The following is a 22,317-nucleotide window of genomic DNA, read 5'->3' on the forward strand; positions in this document are numbered from 1 at the left end:
GCCTGGTAGGGTTGATCATGCTGATTAAAACAATGTCTTGCTTTTGTTTTTTATCCTCTTCATTCACTTCTGTGGAAGTTAGAAGAACAGTCGAGCATGTTTGCATGCTGTGAGTTGTAGTTTTACAGCAGCTGGAGTGCTGAAGGTTGCTGACCCCTGCTTTAGGAGCACTGCTACAGCTACCCCCTGGTGCTCACTGTACTTCCCTCCTCCCATTTGATTGACAGGGCAAGACATCTGGTCTGGATGAAAACGTTATTCTACTCGGAAGTGGAGCCACTGGTGGCTTCAGAGACAGTGGAGGAACGCTTTCAGGTCGTCGTTTGTGAGATACCGTCCAGGTGCCAGAATACAGGGCTGGATGAGATGTCTTGCCCTGTCAATCAAATTGGAGGGGTGTGTGCACTGAGCACTGGGGCGTAACTGTAGAGGTGCTCCTTGCGCTACAGCCAGCCCCTTGGTGCTCCAACGAATACATTTGCATAAATATAAAAGTAAAGACAAGTTAAAAAAGACATTGTTTTAATCAGCATGGGCAACAAGCCTACTAGGCAGTATGCCTGGTTTAAAAAGACTGATCATGCTGGTAGGTGCATATTAATAAATCTATACGCCAGTGCAAATTGAAAAGAGCATAAAATGGACAAATGCACAAAATCTCATAACCACAGCAGAGGAGGCAATGGCAGTATACAGAGGCAATATCAACTCCTTTGCGTGTGTATAGATATATGTATATAATATATATATATATATATTTTTTATACACACACACACACACACACACACACACACACACACACACACACACAGAGGTTATAGTTCACAGTCTAGTTAAAGGGATTGTCTCATCTCACTACAACTAAGGCAATCACTGCAATGGAAGCAACCAAAACAGAAGAGTGACGGCACGCTCCTGTTTCCCAGCCACCTCATGGTCAGAGTTTAGTTATGGCGAGATGAGACAACTGTTACTTTTCTGATTGGCATTGTGTTTTTAACCTGTACCTTTATGAAAACAAGTATTTCATGAATGTTGTAAGAAACATACATAAAAGGTACAATAAAAAAAAACATGCTAAAATAACAAACATCAAGATATCACTCTCTGATTGTTGTACACGTGCATACCCTATCCCACAACAGTGTCATCCCAGACATCGCTGCACTCTTTTTGGATTATGACCAGGAAACAATGCGCTGTGATTGGTAACCTTAAAGCAACTATTATGATTATTTCTTTACAGAGGATTGAGACAAACTGGTCTTATTGCTCCATAACTAAACACAGGTCCTAATGTTTCATTTCTATTTTAGCCACAGCTGCTTGGTGCACTTCATCAGGTCCATCAGCCAAGCGCAGGGCCCGTGCCCAGGCATGAAACTGTGCAAGTGGGAAGTCATTGCTGAGTCCTGCAGCCCCAAAAGCCTGAAGGATAAACACAGGTTAAATAAATATTGCCAATAATGCACAAAAAGAATCGCTGCTGTTTTACAAATGATGCTGAATTGATGCGGTTTAACTAGACCCTTGAAAACAGTTATAATGAAAAGGAAGACTCCGAGCAAAATGCATACATTGGCCCACATTTACTATGGTAAGAGCGCCACTTTCTCCTTGACATTTCCCATTTTTAAATTAGAATGTGGGAGTGACCACCTTTTTTTCTACATTTTGGATACAGTTATAAAGCTGAAATCCAAAATTTTAACGTGGCTTAGACCATAGAGTTGTCTAAAGTTTTCGGTGGATAGAATTGTGGCACGTTGGGAAACATTTTTTAGGACATTGAACCACAGTTTTGGCATATTTTCAGATCTGTCTGAGTACTCTGAAAATTAGACAGGATTAGGGCTGATTTACACAACCGCGCTCGGTCTGGGAAACACGTCCCGCGTGGTGGCCACTTCTCCCAGACTGAACGCAGTCAGTTCCTATCTGATCGTGGGTCTATTGTAGCGTGCTTCCCAGACTGAACACTGTCATGTGAATCAGCCCTTAGTCAATCTGGACCATTCTGTTATTCCTAGTGCAAGGCCTGATGGGCACTCTATGATTTTTATGCACTGGGTATAAGGCGGTGTATCAGTTTGGTTTTGTATGTTTCTTTATACACATTGGAGGACTAGTTTTGTGAAGTGATTTCACAAAGACAATGGGGCATATTTACCAAGACCGGCTTTTAACCGCTGCACTGCTGTAAGATCCGTCTAATTTATGACGAGGCATGCGACTCTGTGGCAGTCCTTGCACCTGGCATAAAAACTGGCAGACACGGTGTAAAACCGGCCGTGTGACAAAATAATGTTACATGGCTGGTTAAAAAAGGGACTTGTAACTATTTTATGCCTAAAATAATCGCAAGTCGCTTAGAAAATGTGCCCCAATCTCTCTTTAAAATGAAGCTGGTTTCTCTCAGCCCCAACGATCAGCTATGCAAGTATTTTCACTGCAGCAGCTTCTAGAGGGAATGTCGAATTAATGACTATTAATTTAATGCATGGACTGCTGGCTCTGACCGAGCAGAAGCAGCTCTTACAAAGTGGCTCTCGATTGTGCTAGGTACGAGGGAGGAACCTCCTCCATTACATCCCAATGTTCCAATAGGACATATGGACAGGGTTGTTGTCCACAATTCCACATGCAGAACTCCACTCCTCCTAACCCTTTGGTTGCAGTCCTGAGACGAAGGGGTTTGTTTATCATGTGGGTAATTTGTGAAGTCATTTGGTCTTTGGTATGTCTTGCGCCAAATTTCCCAAATAGTTTATGTCAGCTAGAGAGGTTACTGCACTTTTTTTTTTTTTTTTTTTTTTTTTTTTTTACTTTTTTAAAAAGTCACAGTGCTAAATCTGGAATGGAACTGATTAACACCCTTAGGGTCCATTAACACGTCCGCAAGTGCTTTGCGGTCCGCAAATTGCGGATCCGCAAAACACGGACACCGGCGGACCGCACATGCCAGGCACTTAATAGAAATGCCTTTTCTTGTCCGTGTCTACATGTTCTATTTTTTTGCGGAACGGAAGTGCGGATGCGCATATCACACTGTGTGGTGTCCGCATCTTTTCCGGCCCCATTTAAAATGAATGGGTCCGCACATTCATGTGGACGTGTGAATGGACCCTTAATCACAACCACTTTCCCAAACTGGAGTGAGTGGTATAAAAATGTAAAATGTTGCAAAAGGTTTGCGCAAATAAGCATAAATAGTTGCAAAGCTCTATTTTGTGGGCTATATTTGAAGACAGAATTATTAATTACCAATATTTAGGTCATTACCAATAATTAATATTCCTAAATAGGCATGAGTCATCTACTGTGACCCCGCCTATTTATTCCCTTAATATAATATAACATATGCACCCTCGCCTGGCCTGCACGCTGCGCTGAAAGCCAACTGCCTGCGCCTTACTGTACTATAATAATGGACCAGACACTGTGCCCTTAAATAATAAAATATTTATTACACAATAGTCTACTAATACGCTATATCTATATATATCTATAGATCAATGGTTATAGATATATATACATATAGACACACACATCACAGTACAGTAAGATTATTACAATAAACACCTACAACACAGATAATACTACACTACACTACACACAATCCCAATTCCACCCCACACACTATCTATACAATTACACTCACATACATTCATTAGCAGCAACCCACCCGCCTGGCTACTCACTGTCCCTACGGGGTAGAAAGGGTAAACTGGGTGGCACTGCAATGGTTAATACTTGCAGGCCAGGGATGTAGCCATGATTGGGGCTATTTCAGGGGACCAGGATATCAAGGGTAAATACAGCAAAGCAAGGGTATGCTGGGGCTGCACACAGGGAATGCAGGAGAACTGGGGTGCAGGGATTGCAGGGGTTAAGGATATGGGCAGAAGGGGTTAGCAGAGGTAAAAGACCTGCAGGACAGTGCAATAGGGGTTAATGATACTTAGCCAGTGCTTGTCTCTAGGGAGTTACGCTCGTCCCACGAGAGATCCTTGCTTGCCTGGGGATGGTTCTCCCTCATCCATGCGGCTGCATGCACTCCACTCCTCTCTCCTCTACCAAGTGTGCCTCTCTTTATCCTCGAATCCCAAGAGTCCTCCCCCCTAGTCCCAAAATACTGGAAGTAGGGGGATGGAGTTTAGCCATGGGGCAGAGGTGTGGAAACAGGTTCATGATGTCTCTGGTTAGAAAGCCCCCTGACAAACGGTGCCAGAGAGTCTGCAATCTCTTTGTCCTGAGGTGACCAGCAAACGAGACCATCCTACTGTTTAGGGCCTGAACAAAAGAGGACTAGATACTGATCAGCTGTTATCCTACAGGCTATCAGCACAAGTTTTTCTCTAAACATGGGGGATAAACTGTTGATAAGAGTTGATAGGGAATTGAATCTAGGGAATATTTAATACACTTCCCTCTACATATATATACATATCCCACTTGGCCATTCAACGCATATATATATATATATATATATATATATATATATATTATATACACACACACACACACACACACACACTAGACATATATATATATATATATATATATATATATATACACACACACACACACACAATTATACCACTTCCCTCTACACATATATACAGTGGGGGAAATAATTATTTGACCCCTCACTGATTTTGTAAGTTTGTCCAATGACAAAGAAATGAAAAGTCTCAGAACAGTATCATTTCAATGGTAGGTTTATTGTAACAGTGGCAGATAGCACATCAAAAGGAAAATCGAAAAAATAACTTTAAATAAAAGATAGCAACTGATTTGCATTTCATTGAGTGAAATAAGTATTTGAACCCCTACCAACCATTAAGAGTTCTGGCTCCCACAGAGTGGTTAGACACTTCTACTCAATTAGTCACCCTCATTAAGGACACCTGTCTTAACTAGTCACCTGTATAAAAGACACCTGTCCACAGAATCAATCAATCAAGCAGACTCCAAACTCTCCAACATGGGAAAGACCAAAGAGCTGTCCAAGGATGTCAGAGACAAAATTGTAGACCTGCACAAGGCTGGAATGGGCTACAAAACCATTAGCAAGAAGCTGGGAGAGAAGGTGACAACTGTTGGTGCGATTGTTCGAAAATGGAAGGAGCACAAAATGACCATCAATCGACCTCGCTCTGGGGCTCCACGCAAGATCTCACCTCGTGGGGTGTCAATGGTTCTGAGAAAGGTGAAAAAGCATCCTAGAACTACACGGGAGGAGTTAGTTAATGACCTCAAATTAGCAGGGACCACAGTCACCAAGAAAACCATTGGAAACACATTACACCGCAATGGATTAAAATCCTGCAGGGCTCGCAAGGTCCCCCTGCTCAGGAAGGCACATGTGCAGGCCCGTCTGAAGTTTGCCAATGAACACCTGAATGATTCAGAGAGTGACTGGGAGAAGGTGCTGTGGTCTGATGAGACCAAAATAGAGCTCTTTGGCATTAACTCAACTCGCTGTGTTTGGAGGAAGAAAAATGCTGCCTATGACCCCCAAAACACCGTCCCCACCGTCAAGCATGGGGGTGGAAACATTTTGCTTTGGGGGTGTTTTTCTGCTAAGGGCACAGGACAACTTAATCGCATAAACGGGAAAATGGACGGAGCCATGTATCGTGAAATCCTGAGCGACAACCTCCTTCCCTCTGCCAGGAAACTGAAAATGGGTCGTGGATGGGTGTTCCAGCACGACAATGACCCAAAACATACAGCAAAGGCAACAAAGGAGTGGCTCAAGAAGAAGCACATTAAGGTCATGGAGTGGCCTAGTCAGTCTCCGGACCTTAATCCAATCGAAAACCTATGGAGGGAGCTCAAGCTCAGAGTTGCACAGAGACAGCCTCGAAACCTTAGGGATTTAGAGATGATCTGCAAAGAGGAGTGGACCAACATTCCTCCTAAAATGTGCGCAAACTTGGTCATCAATTACAAGAAACGTTTGACCTCTGTGCTTGCAAACAAGGGTTTTTCCACCAAGTATTAAGTCTTTTTTTGTTAGAGGGTTCAAATACTTATTTCACTCAATGAAATGCAAATCAGTTGCTATCTTTTATTTAAAGTTATTTTTTCGATTTTCCTTTTGATGTGCTATCTGCCACTGTTACAATAAACCTACCATTGAAATGATACTGTTCTGAGACTTTTCATTTCTTTGTCATTGGACAAACTTACAAAATCAGTGAGGGGTCAAATAATTATTTCCCCCACTGTATATATATATATATATATATATATATATATACACACAGATGCTTGAGGCACATCTATAAATATATACACATACATACATACAAAACCGGGGGTATGAATGGGCAGCAATAAGCCCACATACATACTGTCATGCTGACATAAGTGTATATACATAGACATGTGTGCAAATACATACACACATATCTATATACACACACACACACACACACACACACACACACACTTTCATATACCTGGGGCATCACATATAGGGGACATACATATGTCCCCACTTGCCATACAGGGCCAATATATACACGGCCATACAGGAAATATATATCCCTATTGGTCATATAAAGGGGCCCATATATATACACATATCAAAGAAGGGGCAGATACATATATATATCCATATACATACACCCACCTGACTTCCCTCTACAAATGGAGTTCAGGGCTTAATAAATTCTCCCCTATGACTAATGGGTTTTCACTTAAAGAGCCTCTGTCAGCATGATCAACCCTATAAAACCAGGCATAATACCTGGAGGAAAATAAGAAAAAAAAATATTTAGAACCAAAAGGTGTGATTTCGGTATGTTTTGAACTAAAGGTGGTCTGTGGATAACACTTTTATGGGGGATCTGTGGATGACACTGTTATAGGGGATCTGTGGATGATTTGTGGATCACACACATATAGCATCTTATGCTGGTCCCCTCATGGCCCCATGTGTCACAGTATTACGTTATTAAGGTGTCCCCTCATGTCCCCGTGTGAATAGTGACCCCATTACACCAGGCCGCGCTCACAGCAGTCTTTACATGTAAAGTCTATTTATTTGATGCTCAAGCTGTCACACCGATGACAGGTTTTAGAAGGTCTGAAAGATTATCTGCACATTAGTGATCTGACAGCCTCTTTTGGTTTTGGTTTCACTTTGTCTGTGTGTTGCTTGTATGTCCACACCTCCTGTTCAGATGTGGATCATGTGACCTTTACCTCCCCCTATTTAGTCTGACATTATCCAGAGCCCATACCGCCATTTTCTGTTCTGATCTGTGCAGCTATGGATGCTATGACTGCACTGGTCGAACAGCTGCAGAATCTGACTTTGGAGGTAGCAGACCTCCGTGCAATGGTTTTGCAGATTCAGAGTCCACAGGCTGCTGGTTCCGGTGGTGGGTTCCAGGCCTGCCCTGAACCGAAGGTAGCCCTCCCGGACAGGTTTTCCGGGGGTAGTGACAATTTCATCCGGTTCAGGGAGTCATGTAAATTATACTTTAGGCTGCGTCCATACTCTTCTGGTGATGAGTGTCAACGTGTGGGTATGATTATTTCATTGCTTTCTCTGCCGACCGGATCACCGTCCCTCCGGTCGGTAGATTAATTCTTTAGAGCCTTGGGTCTTATCTATGATGACCCGGATCGGATCTCTCAGGCCGAAACCAAGTTACGGGGTTTGCGGCAGGGAGAACGTTCTGCGGAGACCTATTGCTCTGAATTTAGGAGATGGGCTACGGATACAGAGTGGAATGATTCTGCTCTCCGTAGCCAATTCTGCCAGGGTCTCTCTGAGAGACTACAGGACGCATTGGCTTTTCATGAAAATCCTGAGTCATTGGAAGCAGCTATGTCCCTTGCTGTACGTCTTGATAGACGCCTGAGGGAGAGATCTAGGGGTCCTCACCTTCAGGACGAACTGTCCAATAAGGGTACTGCTTCCTTTGACACTTATGGTGGAGAGACACGGGTGGTGTGCAGCATCAAGGTGTAAACAAAAAGAAAAAAAAAATTAAATCCCCAAATTACTATTGGTAGTGTGGGTGGGGAGCAAGAAAACCTACTTTTGTCTTTTACTGGTAGTACCCGTTTTCTCCTGTCTGCCGAGGTGGCGCTAGAATCCAAAACTGTGAAAATCAAAGCATTTATCGACAGTGGGGCAGGAGTTAACTTGATTGATGGACAGTTTGTACGCATTCACGGGTCGACTACTAATGCATTAGAGAATAGTATTTCTGTCTTTGCAATTGACTCAGGACCTCTCACCCAAAAATGCCTGTCGCAGGTAGTGAATGACATTCATTTAAGAGTGGGTGATTTGCATCAGAAATCTATCTCCTGTTATGTGTTGGAGGGTCTGCCTGCTCCGTTGGTGTTGGGCTTACCATGGTTAAGCAAACATAACCCTAACATCGATTGGCAAACGAGACAGATTCTCGATTGGAGTGATTTTTGCATGGACAACTGTCTTAATGCATCATTCTCTATGGTTACCACTAAAACTGTACCCTCGTTCATTTCTGAATTTTCTGATGTGTTTTCTGAGAGTGGTACTCAGGAGTTGCCTCCGCACCTGGAGTATGACTGTCTCGTCAATCTTATTCCCGGAGCTAAATTGCCCAAATCTCGGTTGTATAATCTTTCGGAACCCGAAAAGAAAGGCTATGCAAGAGTATATCACAGAGAGTTTGGCAAAGGGACATATTAGACCATCCAAGTCCCCAGTGGCTGCTGGATTTTTCTTTGTAAATAAAAAGGATGGTACCCTGAGACCATGTCTGGACTTCCGTGAGCTAAATCGTATTACCGTCCGTGATCCTTACCCCCTTCCTTTGATTCCGGATCTGTTTAGTCAGATTATCGGTGCCAAGGTGTTCTCTAAATTGGATCTGAGGGGGGCATATAATCTGGTAAGGATCAAGGAGGGGGATGAGTGGAAGACCGCATTTAATACCCCTGAGGGTCATTTTGAAAACCTGGTCATGCCCTTTGGGTTAACCAATGCTCCTGCGGTTTTTCAACACTTTGTCAATGACATCTTTCATCATCTGGTGGGGAGGTTTGTCGTTGTATACCTTGATGACATACTAATTTATTTGCCTAATATGGAGACTCATCAGGATCATGTGAGACAGGTGTTACAGATCCTAAGAGAGAATAAGTTGTATGCTAAGATGGAAAAGTGTGTATTTGCTGTACAGGAAGTGCAATTTCTGGGTTACCTGCTCTCATCCTCAGGTTTTCGTATGGATCCTGAGAAGGTCCATGCCATGTTGGACTGGGATCGACCCGAAAATCTGAAAGCGCTTATGCGGTTTTTGGGGTTTATCAACTACTACCGTAAATTTATCTTGAATTATTCATCGGTGGTTAAACCTTTAACAGACATGACTAGGAAGGGTGCTGATATTTCTATCTGGTCTGATGCGGCATTACAGGCCTTTTCTGCTGTGAAAGAATGTTTTGCTTCGGCCCCTATTCTGGTGCAACCGGACGTGTCTCAGCCATTTATTGTTGGAGGTTGACGCATCTGAGGTAGAGGTAGGAGCAATATTGTCGCAGGGCCCTTCACGCAGTAAATGGCGCCCATGTGCATTTTTCTCAAAAAAACTCTCGACTGCTGGCCATTAAGTTGGCGTTCGAGGAATGGCGGCATTGGTTAGAAGGAGCAATTCATCCTATTACGGTAATTCCGGATCACAAGAATCTGGCCTACTTGGAGTCGGCTAAGCGACTGAACCGAAGGCAGGCCAAATGGTCATTGTTTTTCACCAGATTTAACTTCATCGTCACTTACCGCCCTGGGGTTAAGAACGTCAAGGCGGATGCTTTGTCACGTAGCTTTCCTGGGGGGGGGGGGGGGGGGGTAAGTCGAATGACCCTAGTCCCATTTTATCTGAAGGGGTGGTTATATCCGCTCTTTATCCTGATCTCGAGGCTAGGGTGTTGGAGGCACAGGAGGATGCTCCGGACTCTTGTCCTCAGGGGAAGTTGTTTGTTCCCTCCGAATTACGTCACAAGGTGTTCGAGGAACATCACTGTACGGTGCTTGCTGGGCACCCTGGGAGTAGATCGACTGTCGATCTCATCTCTCGCAGATTCTGGTGGCCAGGGTTGCGTAAGTGTATTGAGGACTATGTGTCAGCCTGTGGTACCTGTGCACGTGCTAAGGTGACACATACTCGGCCTTCCGGATCTCTGCTTCCATTGCCCATCCTGTCCAGACCTTGGACCCATTTGTCCATGGATTTTATCACGGATTTACCGAATTCTTCGGGAAAGACCGTGATTCTGGTGGTTGTCGATCATTTTAGTAAAAAGGCACACTTTATTGCATTACCTAGTCTACCCAATGCTAAAACTCTCGCGCAGGTGTTTGTCGACAACATCGTGAAACTACATGGCATTCCCTCTGATGTGGTGTCCGATAGAGGGACTCCGTTTGTTTCCAGATTCTGGAGAGCGTTCTGTACTCGTCTGGGTGTACAATTGTCCTTCTCTTTGGCTTTTCATCCTCAGTCGAACGGACAGACGGAGCGCACTAATCAGAATCTGGAGACTTACTTGAGATGTTTTGTTTCAGAGAATCAGGAAGAGTGGTCTTCATTTTTGTCGTTAGCCGAGTTTGCTATAAATAACCTTAGACAGGAATCCACTGATAAGTCACCGTTTTTGGGGGCATATTGGTTCCATCCACAGTTTGGTACATTTTCTGGTGCTCATAATTCTGGCATTCCTGAGGAGGAACGATTTTCTTCTTCTTTGTCTTCTATTTGGGGGAAAATCCAAAATAACCTGGAAAAGATGGGCAACAGGTATAAGCGTGCTGCTGACAGGAAACGTATGAGTGGTCTGGACCTGAGAGTGGGTGATTCTGTGTAGCTGTCTACAAGAAACATTAAACTTAAGGTACCTTCTTTGAAGTTGGGACCAAGATTTATTGGTCCATATAAGATCACTGCCATTGTTAACCCTGTAGCCTTCCGTCTTGAACTTCCTCAGGCATTGAAAATCCATAAAGTTTTTCATAAATCGTTGTTTAAGAAATGTGTTGAACCTGTTGAGCAGTCCTCCTTGCCTCCCGCTCCTGTCATGGTGGACGGCAATTTAGAATTTCAGATCAGCAGGATTGTGGACTCCCGAGTTCCCCAGGAGATCCCTCTAGTATCTCGTTCATTGGAGAGGGTACGGACCAGAGGAGAGGATGTGGGTTCCAGCGACCGATGTTAATGCTAGTCGTCTGGTGAGAGCATTCCACAGAGCTCATCCTGATAAGGTCGGTCCTGGGTGCCCGGAGGTCACCTGTAGAAGGGGGGTTACTGTCACACCGGTGACAGGTTTTAGAAGGTCTGAAAGATTATCTGCACATTAGTGATCTGACAGCCTCTTTTGGTTTTGGTTTCATTTTGTCTGTGTGTTGCTTGTATGTCCACACCTCCTGTTCAGGTGTGGATCATGTGACCTTTACCTCCCCCTATTTAGTCTGACTTTACCCATCACTCCTTGCTCTGGATAGCTTCAGTTGGTTTTTGGAAGAGCTGGAGTGTGGTTCTAGTTGAAGTCCTGTTCATCCATCAGCCATCAGCCTCAGAAGTTAAGTGTTCCGTTTGTTGTATTTTGTATTCCCCCCACCTTTGTTGTTTACTAGGCCTCAGCGAGACGCTGGTTCCTTCACCAGGGAAGGAGCAGGTAGTCTCTGCCCTGTCATTACCATTAGGGCATCTGAGGGCCACCAGGGTTTTCTAGGTTCCTGTGTATGGGCATCTCTACCATCGAGAGGTGCCCATACGGATAGGAGTTAGGGCCAGGAACAGAGTTTTATAGGTGGTGACCCTTTTCCTTCCCTAGCGGTGAGGCCTAGTGTTTTTTCCCTTCCTTGTTGTCTTTTGGTGTTCTCCCCTACTACATCCGTGACACAAGCAGTGGCTCAGCATAACGTCACCCACTCAGTCATGCTCCTGCTCCGCCAGCTTCATTAGCGAAGTAGGAGGAGCATGACCGAGTGAGTGACGTTACACTGCCGGCCTGCCCGCTGCTTTGATAGTGAGTACTACTACAGACTATTAAGGTAGTTTAACAAAGCAGAGCCACTGCTTGAGCATTAAATAAATAAACTTTACATGTAAAGACTGCTGTGAGCCCGGCCTGGTGTAATGGAGTACAGTGACTGAACCGGGCCCCGCCGCGAGTGCAACAGCAGTTGCCAGCCTCCAGTCCCTCCTCTTACCTCGCGTGATAGAGGTTTACTGTAACTGATACATCGCAGGTCGTGCTGTGCAGCATAGCGGCCGGCGATGTATCAGTGTCAGCCATGTAAAAATTGCACCATTTGCTTTATAAGACGCACTGCCATTTCCCCCCCACTTGGGGGGGGGGGGGGGAGTGTGTCTTATTAGGCGAAAAATACAGTATTTTCTCTCTAGGGTTAATAAGTGCTGAGATATATTATTTTTCTTATATTCAAGCAATTAAAGTATTTGGAGCACCAGAGGGCTGACCATAGAACTAGGAGAACCGCTAGTGCAATGCTCCCTGTGCTCACTGTACTGCCCCCTCTCCCTTAAATGACAGGCTGGACAAAATGTGTTCTCGCGAAAGCACCGAGGCTTAGTGACTCGTGGACATTGGATCTGATGAGTTCAGAAAGCAGAGCTAATCAGATCCCCTGAGCAGGCACCAAGTCACTGAGCCAACTCGGTGCTTGCACAAGTAATCTTCTGCTACTTCTCAAGCTCAGGAAGCAGCATCTGATTCACTGCACAAGAGCTGAGTCACTGAGCCTCGGCACTGCCGCGAGAGCACAAGACTGGACTAAATGTCATGCCCTGTGAATCAAAGGGAAGGCGGGAGTACAGTGAGCACAGGGGGCAGGGTGCTCCTAGTGCTATGGCCAGCTCCTTGGTGCTCCAAATATCTAATTTACAGAAATATAAAAAATATATGTCCACCTTTATTAACTCTAGAAAGGAAATAAATATATTGTTGCACTCAGCATGATCAAGGCTACCAGGTAATATGCCTAGTTTAATATGGTTGAACATGCTGATACAGGCTCTTTAACTTTCCATTAACAGAAAAGGCAGAGAGAATAGTAACTGTTTTAATTTAGCTGGTCTAAAGCATGGTCTCATACTGTACTTAGACATAATATTACATACAATACAAATACACACTAATTCATGGTCAGTTAATCCTTAAAAAATGGTTCCCTTGATGAGGCAATGCCTTCGACCCCAAGGCCCCCCCCCCCAGTACAGTATAATATTTTTGCATTGCGTGGACATTACATTACTTGAGTTTTTTTACCTGAATTGCTCTGTCAACAACATTTTGAGCCATAGATGGGGCCACCATTTTAATCAAAGCAATTTCCAAAGCAGCTTCCTGTACAAAGATGTTAAACAAAGTGAATGAAATTATGATATCAATGATTTAGACTCAAAAATTATGGTTCACAGTTACTTAGCGGGACGCTAAAATAAAATAAACTTTTTTGTGCTTTTAGTTTAAAAACTGGGAGGATAATAACTTTGCTACTCAATACATATCATATACAATATATCAGAGCAGTCATAGCAGCACCCTATTACCATTGGTTTGATGCCTAAGTGATGAAACAAACACTGCTTCTCCTCTATATTATAGTGAGGGTGCGGGGGGTTAACTTTTTCCACACTGATAACCACCACTATCTCACTTGGTGTGTCGCAGGTCTAACCCAACCCCAGTCTACTCATCCATACTGTAGGTGCTCTGTTCACAACCTATGTGTCCCTCACTCCAATACTCCATAACACTAATGTCTCTGTTGCCTATTGTTTCTACATGTCATTAGTTGCACCTAGCTGAATACACTGTCAACTCTGGCTCAACGCATTTCTGGCTAATCTATATCCCTCATCAGGAGCCCTAATGTAGATCAGCTACCATGTTTTGCAACATAACAGACAGACAAACATATACAAGTGCACTGAATGTGGCAGCGCTATCGGCACTAGTCTTTTGCTTTGCTGTAAACCTATGAAGTGGGAAGTTTACCATTCCCTTATGTGCATTTGGGGGAAATTGCAGTCTGCGGTCACATCGGGTACCATAATTGCAGCTATAAATACACTAGCTATTATATGACCCTAGTGTGATTATTTCTCACATAACATGTCAGATCGTTTTATATATTTTTACCTTCCCCCAGAAAATGAAAGTAGAAAATCTTCCATAGATTTTATTAGTGCCAGTTTTTTTTTCCTCACAGAGTGGTGAGAACTTACCTTATTGCCTACAGTATCCATAAGATGGGCGGCTTTGAGCACCAACATCCTCGCCTGATCAATCTCAGCTCTGGACTTGGCAATATTTGCCAAGATAGTGCCTTGTTCAGCCAAAGGTTTGCCAAAAGCTATTCTTGATTTGACCTGAAAAGAATAAGAATACTTGAAGTGGGAGAAGAGATGCAGCTTTTATTTTGTTTGCCACGTTGTCAGCTTATATATTAAAAAAACACGTTTGTGCCACACTACACGGGAGTTTGTCTCCAAATACAACTTTCTGACAATTTGTCACCACCTTTCTGAGGGCAGCATAAGATAGACAGGCACGCCGATTCCAGAAATTTATAGCTGGGTAGAAGGGGTCCTCGTATTCATGAGCTGAGGGTATAGCCCTGCCTATCCCTGATGACTGACAGCTTTCTCCCCATTACTGTGCATAGGGAGAAAACAATCAATCATCAGTGAGTCCTGGCGGATATCACATGGGTGAGTGGGGCTATCCACGCAGCTCATGAATACAAGGACTTCTTCCACCCAGTGCGATGCCAGCACTGAAGGTAAGAAACAGTAAACTTTCCTCAAAATTTACATTATAGACCCACATTACAGAGACAGTCACTTCTTAAGCTGGCCTAAGGGAGGTGGTGACCGATTCCATTTAAGAACAGTATAAAACTTGTCAAGATTTATGATAGCGTTAGGCTATACCATACACTTATGTCACATGCCACAGATGCTGGTGACTAACCCAACCAGAGGCTTAATGTACCGAAAATGCAAGCAATGATTCTTACTAGCCAATAACTGTCAAGACATAAAACACAGATAAAAAATCTCTATACTTTTTCATTATAAGTAAAGTATATTTCACTTACATGTTCTGCTGTTTAAACCCTTAAAAACTGGGTCTATTTTCATATATATTTTTTTCCATGACAAGGTGGCTAAAAAATGGCGAATCGCGTGTTTTACATTTTTTTTTTCCATTGCAGCATTCGCCGTATAGGAATTTTTACAAATATTTTAATAGTTCACACATTTTCGGACACAGCGATACCTTATATGTTTTTTTTTTTTTTTTTATCTGTAAAACTGGGATGGGGGGTGATTTAAACTTTTAATATTTTGGTGTTATTTTATTTTTTTTTGCATTTTTTTTCCTCTTCACTTTTTATTTAAAGGGGCTGCCTGGGTTCAGAGCTGAACACGGACATAACCCCTTCTTCACCCAGTCAGCCTGTAGGAGTTGAATATCAGAGCATTTTATGCTTTGATGCTCTCCCTTGCCCTACGCTGCATAGTGCAGGGCAAATGCTTTTTCTGCAGATCCGACGATGTATCGCGCACTGCTAAGCGGTGGTTTCCACCTAGCAGTGTTCCCGCTGACGTCACCGGTACCAGTGGGCGGTCTTTAGCGCTGCCTTAGCCTGTAAAACCGCCTAGCAGTGTGAAAATGTAAACAAACAGCCCTTGCCCTGAGCAATGCAACACAGGGCAAAGGGGAGTATAGGAGCATGAAATGCTCTTATGCTCCACTCATAGGGGCTGGAGGGGGTCAGCTCTGAACTGGGACAACTTCATTAATAACCATTAGCCCCCTTAGGGGGCTAGAACCTGGGATCTTTTGATCCCTTGTCCCGTACATATATGGCATTATGCACCTGCAATAGAGCGGACTGCTTTGTTAAGCCTGCTCCATATGCGGCGGGTGCCAGCTGTACCATACAGCACCCGGCTGCAATAACGGTGAACGGCCATCTCGCTGAACCCCGTCATTTAACCCCTCAGATGCTACGTTCAGATGCGGCACCCTCTGCCTTCCGATTGGAGCCCCTGCTTTGAAATCGCGGGCTCTGATCGGTTACCATAGAAGCCTGGAAGCTTCAAAAGCCTACCAGGCCTGTCATAGTAAGCTCCCTGCTGAATTATGCATAAGAGAAAGCTCAGCAGGGAGCATGTCAATATCCCATTCACCCTAACAGAGCCAGGAAGGAGCGCTTCCATCCCAACAATCGTCTGTCTAATACAGCCTTGACTTTCAAAGGGCACTGTGCGTTATCACAGAGGATTGCTTTCCTCTCAGACTCCATAACATGTTGATAATTGGTTAATTGGCCTCCTATAAAATTAGCCCTAGTGGGTGTACTTGAAATAGGGAAATTAGATTACGTGCTCCAGTGGGGACAGGGACTGACAATCCCTGTAGACGTTCCCCACGTGCGCGATGATGCGACATGCAGACGTGGGATGACGTCAGGACTGGTGGGCGGAGTGTGTATTGAAAAGAAGGTGAGCTACGGCGCCTGATTGCTATGACGCCACATCGGATAGGGTACGCCACACATCTACAGTGGCTTCTTACCCTATGTTATAACAACCAGATCTCTTTTGGGTGAACATCACTGGAGGTGCGACCTTACACCCCCTCAGGACGACTACTTTAGGATTGGACTATCCCATGTAGACGTGAGTAAGAGGTTTAACGAATGCCCTGAATGGTGATAATGGGTGGCTAGATTACCTCTTATCTTAAATAGATATATATTTAGTTATTTTTGGTTTCTTCTTTGATTCTCATTTTAGGTTGCATTAGCCCTATGTCCCCTGATGAGTTTTGGGCTATATAAATAAATGAAACGCGTTGGGACAACACTTTTTTCACTTTATCTGAGCACCTGTGAGTAGGTTTCCTTAGCACCCTTTCAATTAATACAGATAGGGGTCTATCTCTTCGCTGTCCTCTGATACACCACACACCACCAAGCAAATGACTAGGGGGTGACGTGTTTGAGGAGTGAAGACGACTGGAGCCGACTTCATCTGTATATGAGGACAAGATTTATTTGGTGTGGATGCTGGTTCTGCCCACCTTTACCTACACATCTATTTGGGTAAGCGGTGCATTCATTACAGTATACCTATCCATATACACATGTCCGACATGGTTTTTGTGATGTCTATTGCCTAATCAGTGTGGCTTCATGGTTACAATTTGGGCCATTTGACTTTTTAGATTTATTATTAAAAGCTATATTTTACTACTGCCCTTTTAGATTTTGGTTATTCGCATATGGTGGTAGCCTTGTAGGACTATATCTCTGACCTATGAGCAGTAACAGCTCCTGTGGTGGCTGTATTGATACTCTGGAATAAGGAAGCTCTAAATAAGTGACAGAAATAAATATGTGTTTCCACGCTGCATATAACATATCTGTTTGAGCAGGAATTTACCTTTTGATTATTACCCACAATTCTGGGAACTTATCCATGGGATTGCAAAATTTATGACAATTTGTAAGTTCTATTAAATATATGTATGATTGGTGTATAATAGTAAAAAAGAAGGATTACCATGGGCAGCATACACTGAGTGTTGTAAATGGTTTTGATGTAGGGAAAGAGGACTTACTCTTTGTTTCATGAGAGATAAGGACCTCTCTGCGTGTCCGATAAGCCTCATACAATGATGTATTCTCCCTGGACCAAGTCTGCCCTGTGCAATTTCAAATCCTCTTCCTCTGCCCAGTAGTATATTCTCCTTAGGCACACGTACATTGTCAAAGCGTAATTCTCCATGTCCAGCTTTGGATAAAAGAATAAAGTTGGCACATAATGGCAAAAACGTAAAGTTTCAGTACTACCATATGAATCTCACACCACGTAATTTCATGGAGACAATAATTTAGGATGAGATGTTGTACCTGGAGCATCATCTAATCCATAGACAGTGAGAGGCCTTAGGACCTTCACTCCAGGTGTGTCCATTGGAACCAAGATCATTGTCTGCTGTTTATGGCGAGGAGCATCTGGATCGGTCTTCCCCATAAAGATACAAATTTTACAGCGTGGATCAAGTCCACCTTAAAAAAAGAGCAGTGTTTTTGTCACAGCATCCCTATATAAGAAGATAACATAAAAAGTGGAGTAAATCCTGCAGGTAACCTTATCATTTGGATCTGCCATAACTGTATTATCTATGGAATGGGTTAACATGTTTTTTGGGTGGGCCTTATTTCATTTGGGAAGAATTTGATGGGAGAGCCTGCTTTTGTTCTCATGATGAGTTTGTAGTATGTCAAGTACAAAGGATCTAGATGTCCTCCTTTGTCTTCCTTCTCTGCTACCACTTCCTTTACCTTTCTCCTTACCCCCCTGTTCCTTTTTTGCCCGTCTTATTTCTCTCTCCCCCTGGCATCCACCAACTGGGTGCATAATTCTCATGCTTAACATGGTTTTCGAATTCACTGCTTGTCTGAATACTAAAAACATAAAATAATAAATTCTTTAATTCAATACATGCTAAATCCTAATGTGGGCGGAAAGCCCCTTGTATCACAAGCATTAGCTTATCAGACACTGTGCCTATAGCAAGGCACTAAATGCCAATTCTGGTTAGGGTGTTATTGTGTCTGTGGGCATAAAAGACATACACATGGAGATTGCTTCTTGCGATATGCGTCGTATCGCAAGAGCAGTGACTATGGATCAACTTATGTATTTGATCCTACTATTTCAGGGTGAAAATAGAATATGTACCCAGGTAGATCTGATGATAATGTAAAATGTGAACCCCAATGCCTTGGAGTTATACAGTACAGACCAAAAGTTTGGACACACCTTCTCATTCAAAGAGTTTTCTTTATTTTCATGACTATGAAAATTGTAGATTCACACTGAAGGCATCAAAACTATGAACTAACACATGTGGAATTATATACATAACAAACAAGTGTGAAACAACTGAAAATGTCATATTCTAGGTTCTTCAAAGTAGCCACCTTTTGCTTTGATTACTGCTTTGCACACTCTTGGCATTCTCTTGATGAGCTTCAAGAGGTAGTCCCCTGAAATGGTTTTCGCTTCACAGGTGTGCCCTGTCAGGTTTAATAAGTGGGATTTCTTGCCTTATAAATGGGGTTGGGACCATCAGTTGCGTTGAGGAGAAGTCAGGTGGATACACAGCTGATAGTCCTACTGAATAGACTGTTAGAATTTGTATTATGGCAAGAAATAAGCAGCTAAGTAAAGAAAAACGAGTGGCCATCATTACTTTAAGAAATGAAGGTCAGTCAGTCAGACGAAAAATTGGGAAAACTTTGAAAGTAAGGGCTATTTGACCATGAAGGAGAGTGATGGGGTGCTGCCCCAGATGACCTGGCCGCCACAGTCACCGGACCTGAACCTAATCGAGATGGTTTGGGGTGAGCTGGACCGCAGAGTGAAGGCAAAAGGGCCAACAAGTGCTAAGCATCTCTGGGAACTCCTTCAAGACTGTTGGAAGACCATTTCAGGGGACTACCTCTTGAAGCTCATCAAGAGAATGCCAAGAGTGTGCAAAGCAGTAATCAAAGCAAAAGGTGGCTACTTTGAAGAACCTAGAATATGACATATTTTCAGTTGTTTCACAATTGTTTGTTATGTATATAATTCCACATGTGTTAATTCATAGTTTTGATGCCTTCATAGTCATGAAAATAAAGAAAACTCTTTGAATGAGAAGGTGTGTCCAAACTTTTGGTCTGTACTGTATAATTATAGATCTGGTGTTGGTACTTGATAAGATACACCAGGACTGTATGAGACAAATGTGAAGTTTGTTTGTCTCGTTTTACTCTATCATATTTCACTCAACGCATTTCACCAGTGTGGGACTGGATCATCAGGAGTTACGGTAAGATAGATGTTTGACAATTGTATGGAATCCGTCTCGGGGGTGTTACGTACGTAGTTGCGGTGGACTGAGCTGCAACGATGTTACAGTGGCATGCAACCGGGTAAGGAGAGCCTAGGTTGCTGGCACTCAACTGCTGCAGCAATAGGACCCGCATACCAGGTAAGACAGACTGTGTCAATTTCTAGTATATTCTCGCAGTGTGGCTCCACTAGATGATTTTCTATCTCAGTGGAAGCCAACTGACTAGCGCTCACATCCTACACATACAGCGACCTCCTGTAATGGAGGGGGGTCGCTGAACACTCAAAGAGGCTGCAAGGAACTAGAGCAGCCTCCACTGATTGTAGGGGGCTGCGCGTTCGCTAGGCACTAACAGGCACAGGTGTCAAACAATACGCAACCTCCTCTGATGCTGGGAGGAAGCGTGTCAGGTTCTGGTATGGCCGGGGCACGCGCGCTGACATCTATGCCTTAAATGGACATTACTCCGCCCACTGGAGCAGGCAGACCCAAACAGGAAGCAAGTAATTTGGGGACAGAGGTTGACTAACTAACAGACGTGCGTCTACTGAAGAGGGTGACAGACATATAGGGGCAGGTCCCTTTTACGAACTTACACCTGCCCTCTATTAAATATCCACCAATGAATGATAATACCCCCATAGACATCTTTTTGAAAGTCGTAACCGATAAGCTGTCTAAACTAGCCCCTAGGAGAGACGTCAAAAATAATCTTACAATGGAGGAAACAAGATGTCTACTGTCTCTAGAATCGGATGATTCAATCATCATCAAACCCTCAGACAAGGGGAAATATCGTCCTTATAGATATTAATAATTACAATGAGATGTGCCATAGAATTCTAGATGACAGAGGTTGCCATGACATCTTGGATAATAATCCTAGTACAGCACATAGATGGTAATTAAAAATACTGCTAGACGAGGCTCTCCAACATGAGCTCATAAGCAGTACAGAATACAATTTCCTCCTACCCACACACTCTACTGTCTACCTAAAGGTCCATAAAGGCCTAACCCCTTTAAAAGGTATACCAATTGTATCAGGTACAGGCAGTCTCACACATCATTTGGGGATTTATGTTGACACCATACTCAGACCCTTCGTACTCGGCTCGCTTTACCATCATACACGAGAGATTCGATGGATGTCCTCAAAAAATTGGATGGGAACCAAATCGATTCAGACACTCTGATTGGAAGCCTCAATGTGGAGGCATTATACAGCAGCATACCTCGGACAAAAGGCTGTGAAAAAATATCACAGTTCTTGCAAGAAAGAGAAGAACATCTACATCCACACAACCAATTTGGGTTATCTCTCCTAAAATTCATTCTAACAAAAAATACATTTCTCTTTGACAGAAAGTTGTACCACCAGCTCAGGGGGTGGCCATGGGGAGCCCTTGTGCCCCCAGTTTCGACAACCTCTACCTGGGCTGGTGGGAGCGTAATGTGGTGTTTGGAGAGAATATGTCAGAATGGTCTCAATGCATCGTTATGGCTTTGTTTCATAGACGATGTGTTCATACTGTGGAAAGGAAGTGAACTTAAATTCCAAGGGTTTGTTCAATCCCTAAACATCAATGAACTTGGTCTATTCTTTACAGCAGAGATCCACAGTGATGAAATCACGTTTTTAGATCTCAGAATTGCGACGGGACAAGATGGAAATATTGTGAGCAATATTTTCCAAAAACCCACCGCTACTAACACGTTGCTTCACTGGAATAGCCATCATATCTATTCATTGAAAAAAGGGATACCAAAAGGCCAGTACCTTAGGGCACGACGCAACTGCAGCTCACTCGATAAATACCAGGTGGCTGCGAAAGACCTCCAAGGCAGGTTTACAAGGCGGGGCTATCCAGCCAAAATAGTCCATGAGGCTCATCAGCACGCTTTGAGCAGCAATAGGAATACCCTATTAAACCCCAGATCAAGACCAGATGGAGATGATGTCCCCCGAATCATCGCTACCTTTTATACCGCACACGTTGAGGTACGGCAGATTTTCAATACCTACTGGGGCATTCTCAAGTCTGATCCAGATATTGGTCAATTGGTTAGTAGTGCCCCAGCCATCACATACCGTCGTGGCCGCAATTTAAAAGATCGCCTTGTGCAAAGTTTCTTTCAAACACCCAGAACAGAAACGTGGCTGAGAAATGTCACCATGGGGACTTACAGATGTGGCACATGTGTAGCATGCAATGTTATCCTGCAAGGCAAACAATTTACATGCACACATACAGCCATTTGATAGCCGCGCATTCATTAACTGCAAGACATCGGGATTAATCCACCTCATCACCTGCATGTGCAGAATCCAATAAGTGGGTAAGACTACCCGA

At 43.5% G+C, this 22,317-nt stretch overlaps 1 protein-coding gene across 4 annotated transcripts in view; it reads right to left on the reverse strand.

The window, feature by feature from the left end:
* Nucleotides 1–814: 814 nt before the first annotated feature.
* The window catches only part of ACAD10 (acyl-CoA dehydrogenase family member 10), a 139,115-nt gene continuing 117,612 nt past the window's right edge, over nt 815–22,317 (reverse strand). For 3 of the 4 annotated variants that reach the window (XM_040416104.1, XM_040416102.1, XM_040416105.1), the window contains 5 exons: nt 17,970–18,128; nt 17,678–17,850; nt 14,269–14,412; nt 13,307–13,384; nt 1,295–1,429 (listed from right to left, as the gene is read on the reverse strand). In XM_040416104.1, the coding sequence (XP_040272038.1) occupies nt 1,295–1,429; nt 13,307–13,384; nt 14,269–14,412; nt 17,678–17,850; nt 17,970–18,128 (689 nt within the window). Of the gene's footprint in view, nt 1,430–13,306; nt 13,385–14,268; nt 14,413–17,677; nt 17,851–17,969; nt 18,129–22,317 lie in introns of all 4 variants that reach the window. The other variant, XM_040416101.1, reaches the window with a different exon arrangement.

This window comes from Bufo bufo, chromosome 2 (assembly GCF_905171765.1).
Source record: "Bufo bufo chromosome 2, aBufBuf1.1, whole genome shotgun sequence".
Taxonomy (NCBI): domain Eukaryota; kingdom Metazoa; phylum Chordata; class Amphibia; order Anura; family Bufonidae; genus Bufo; species Bufo bufo.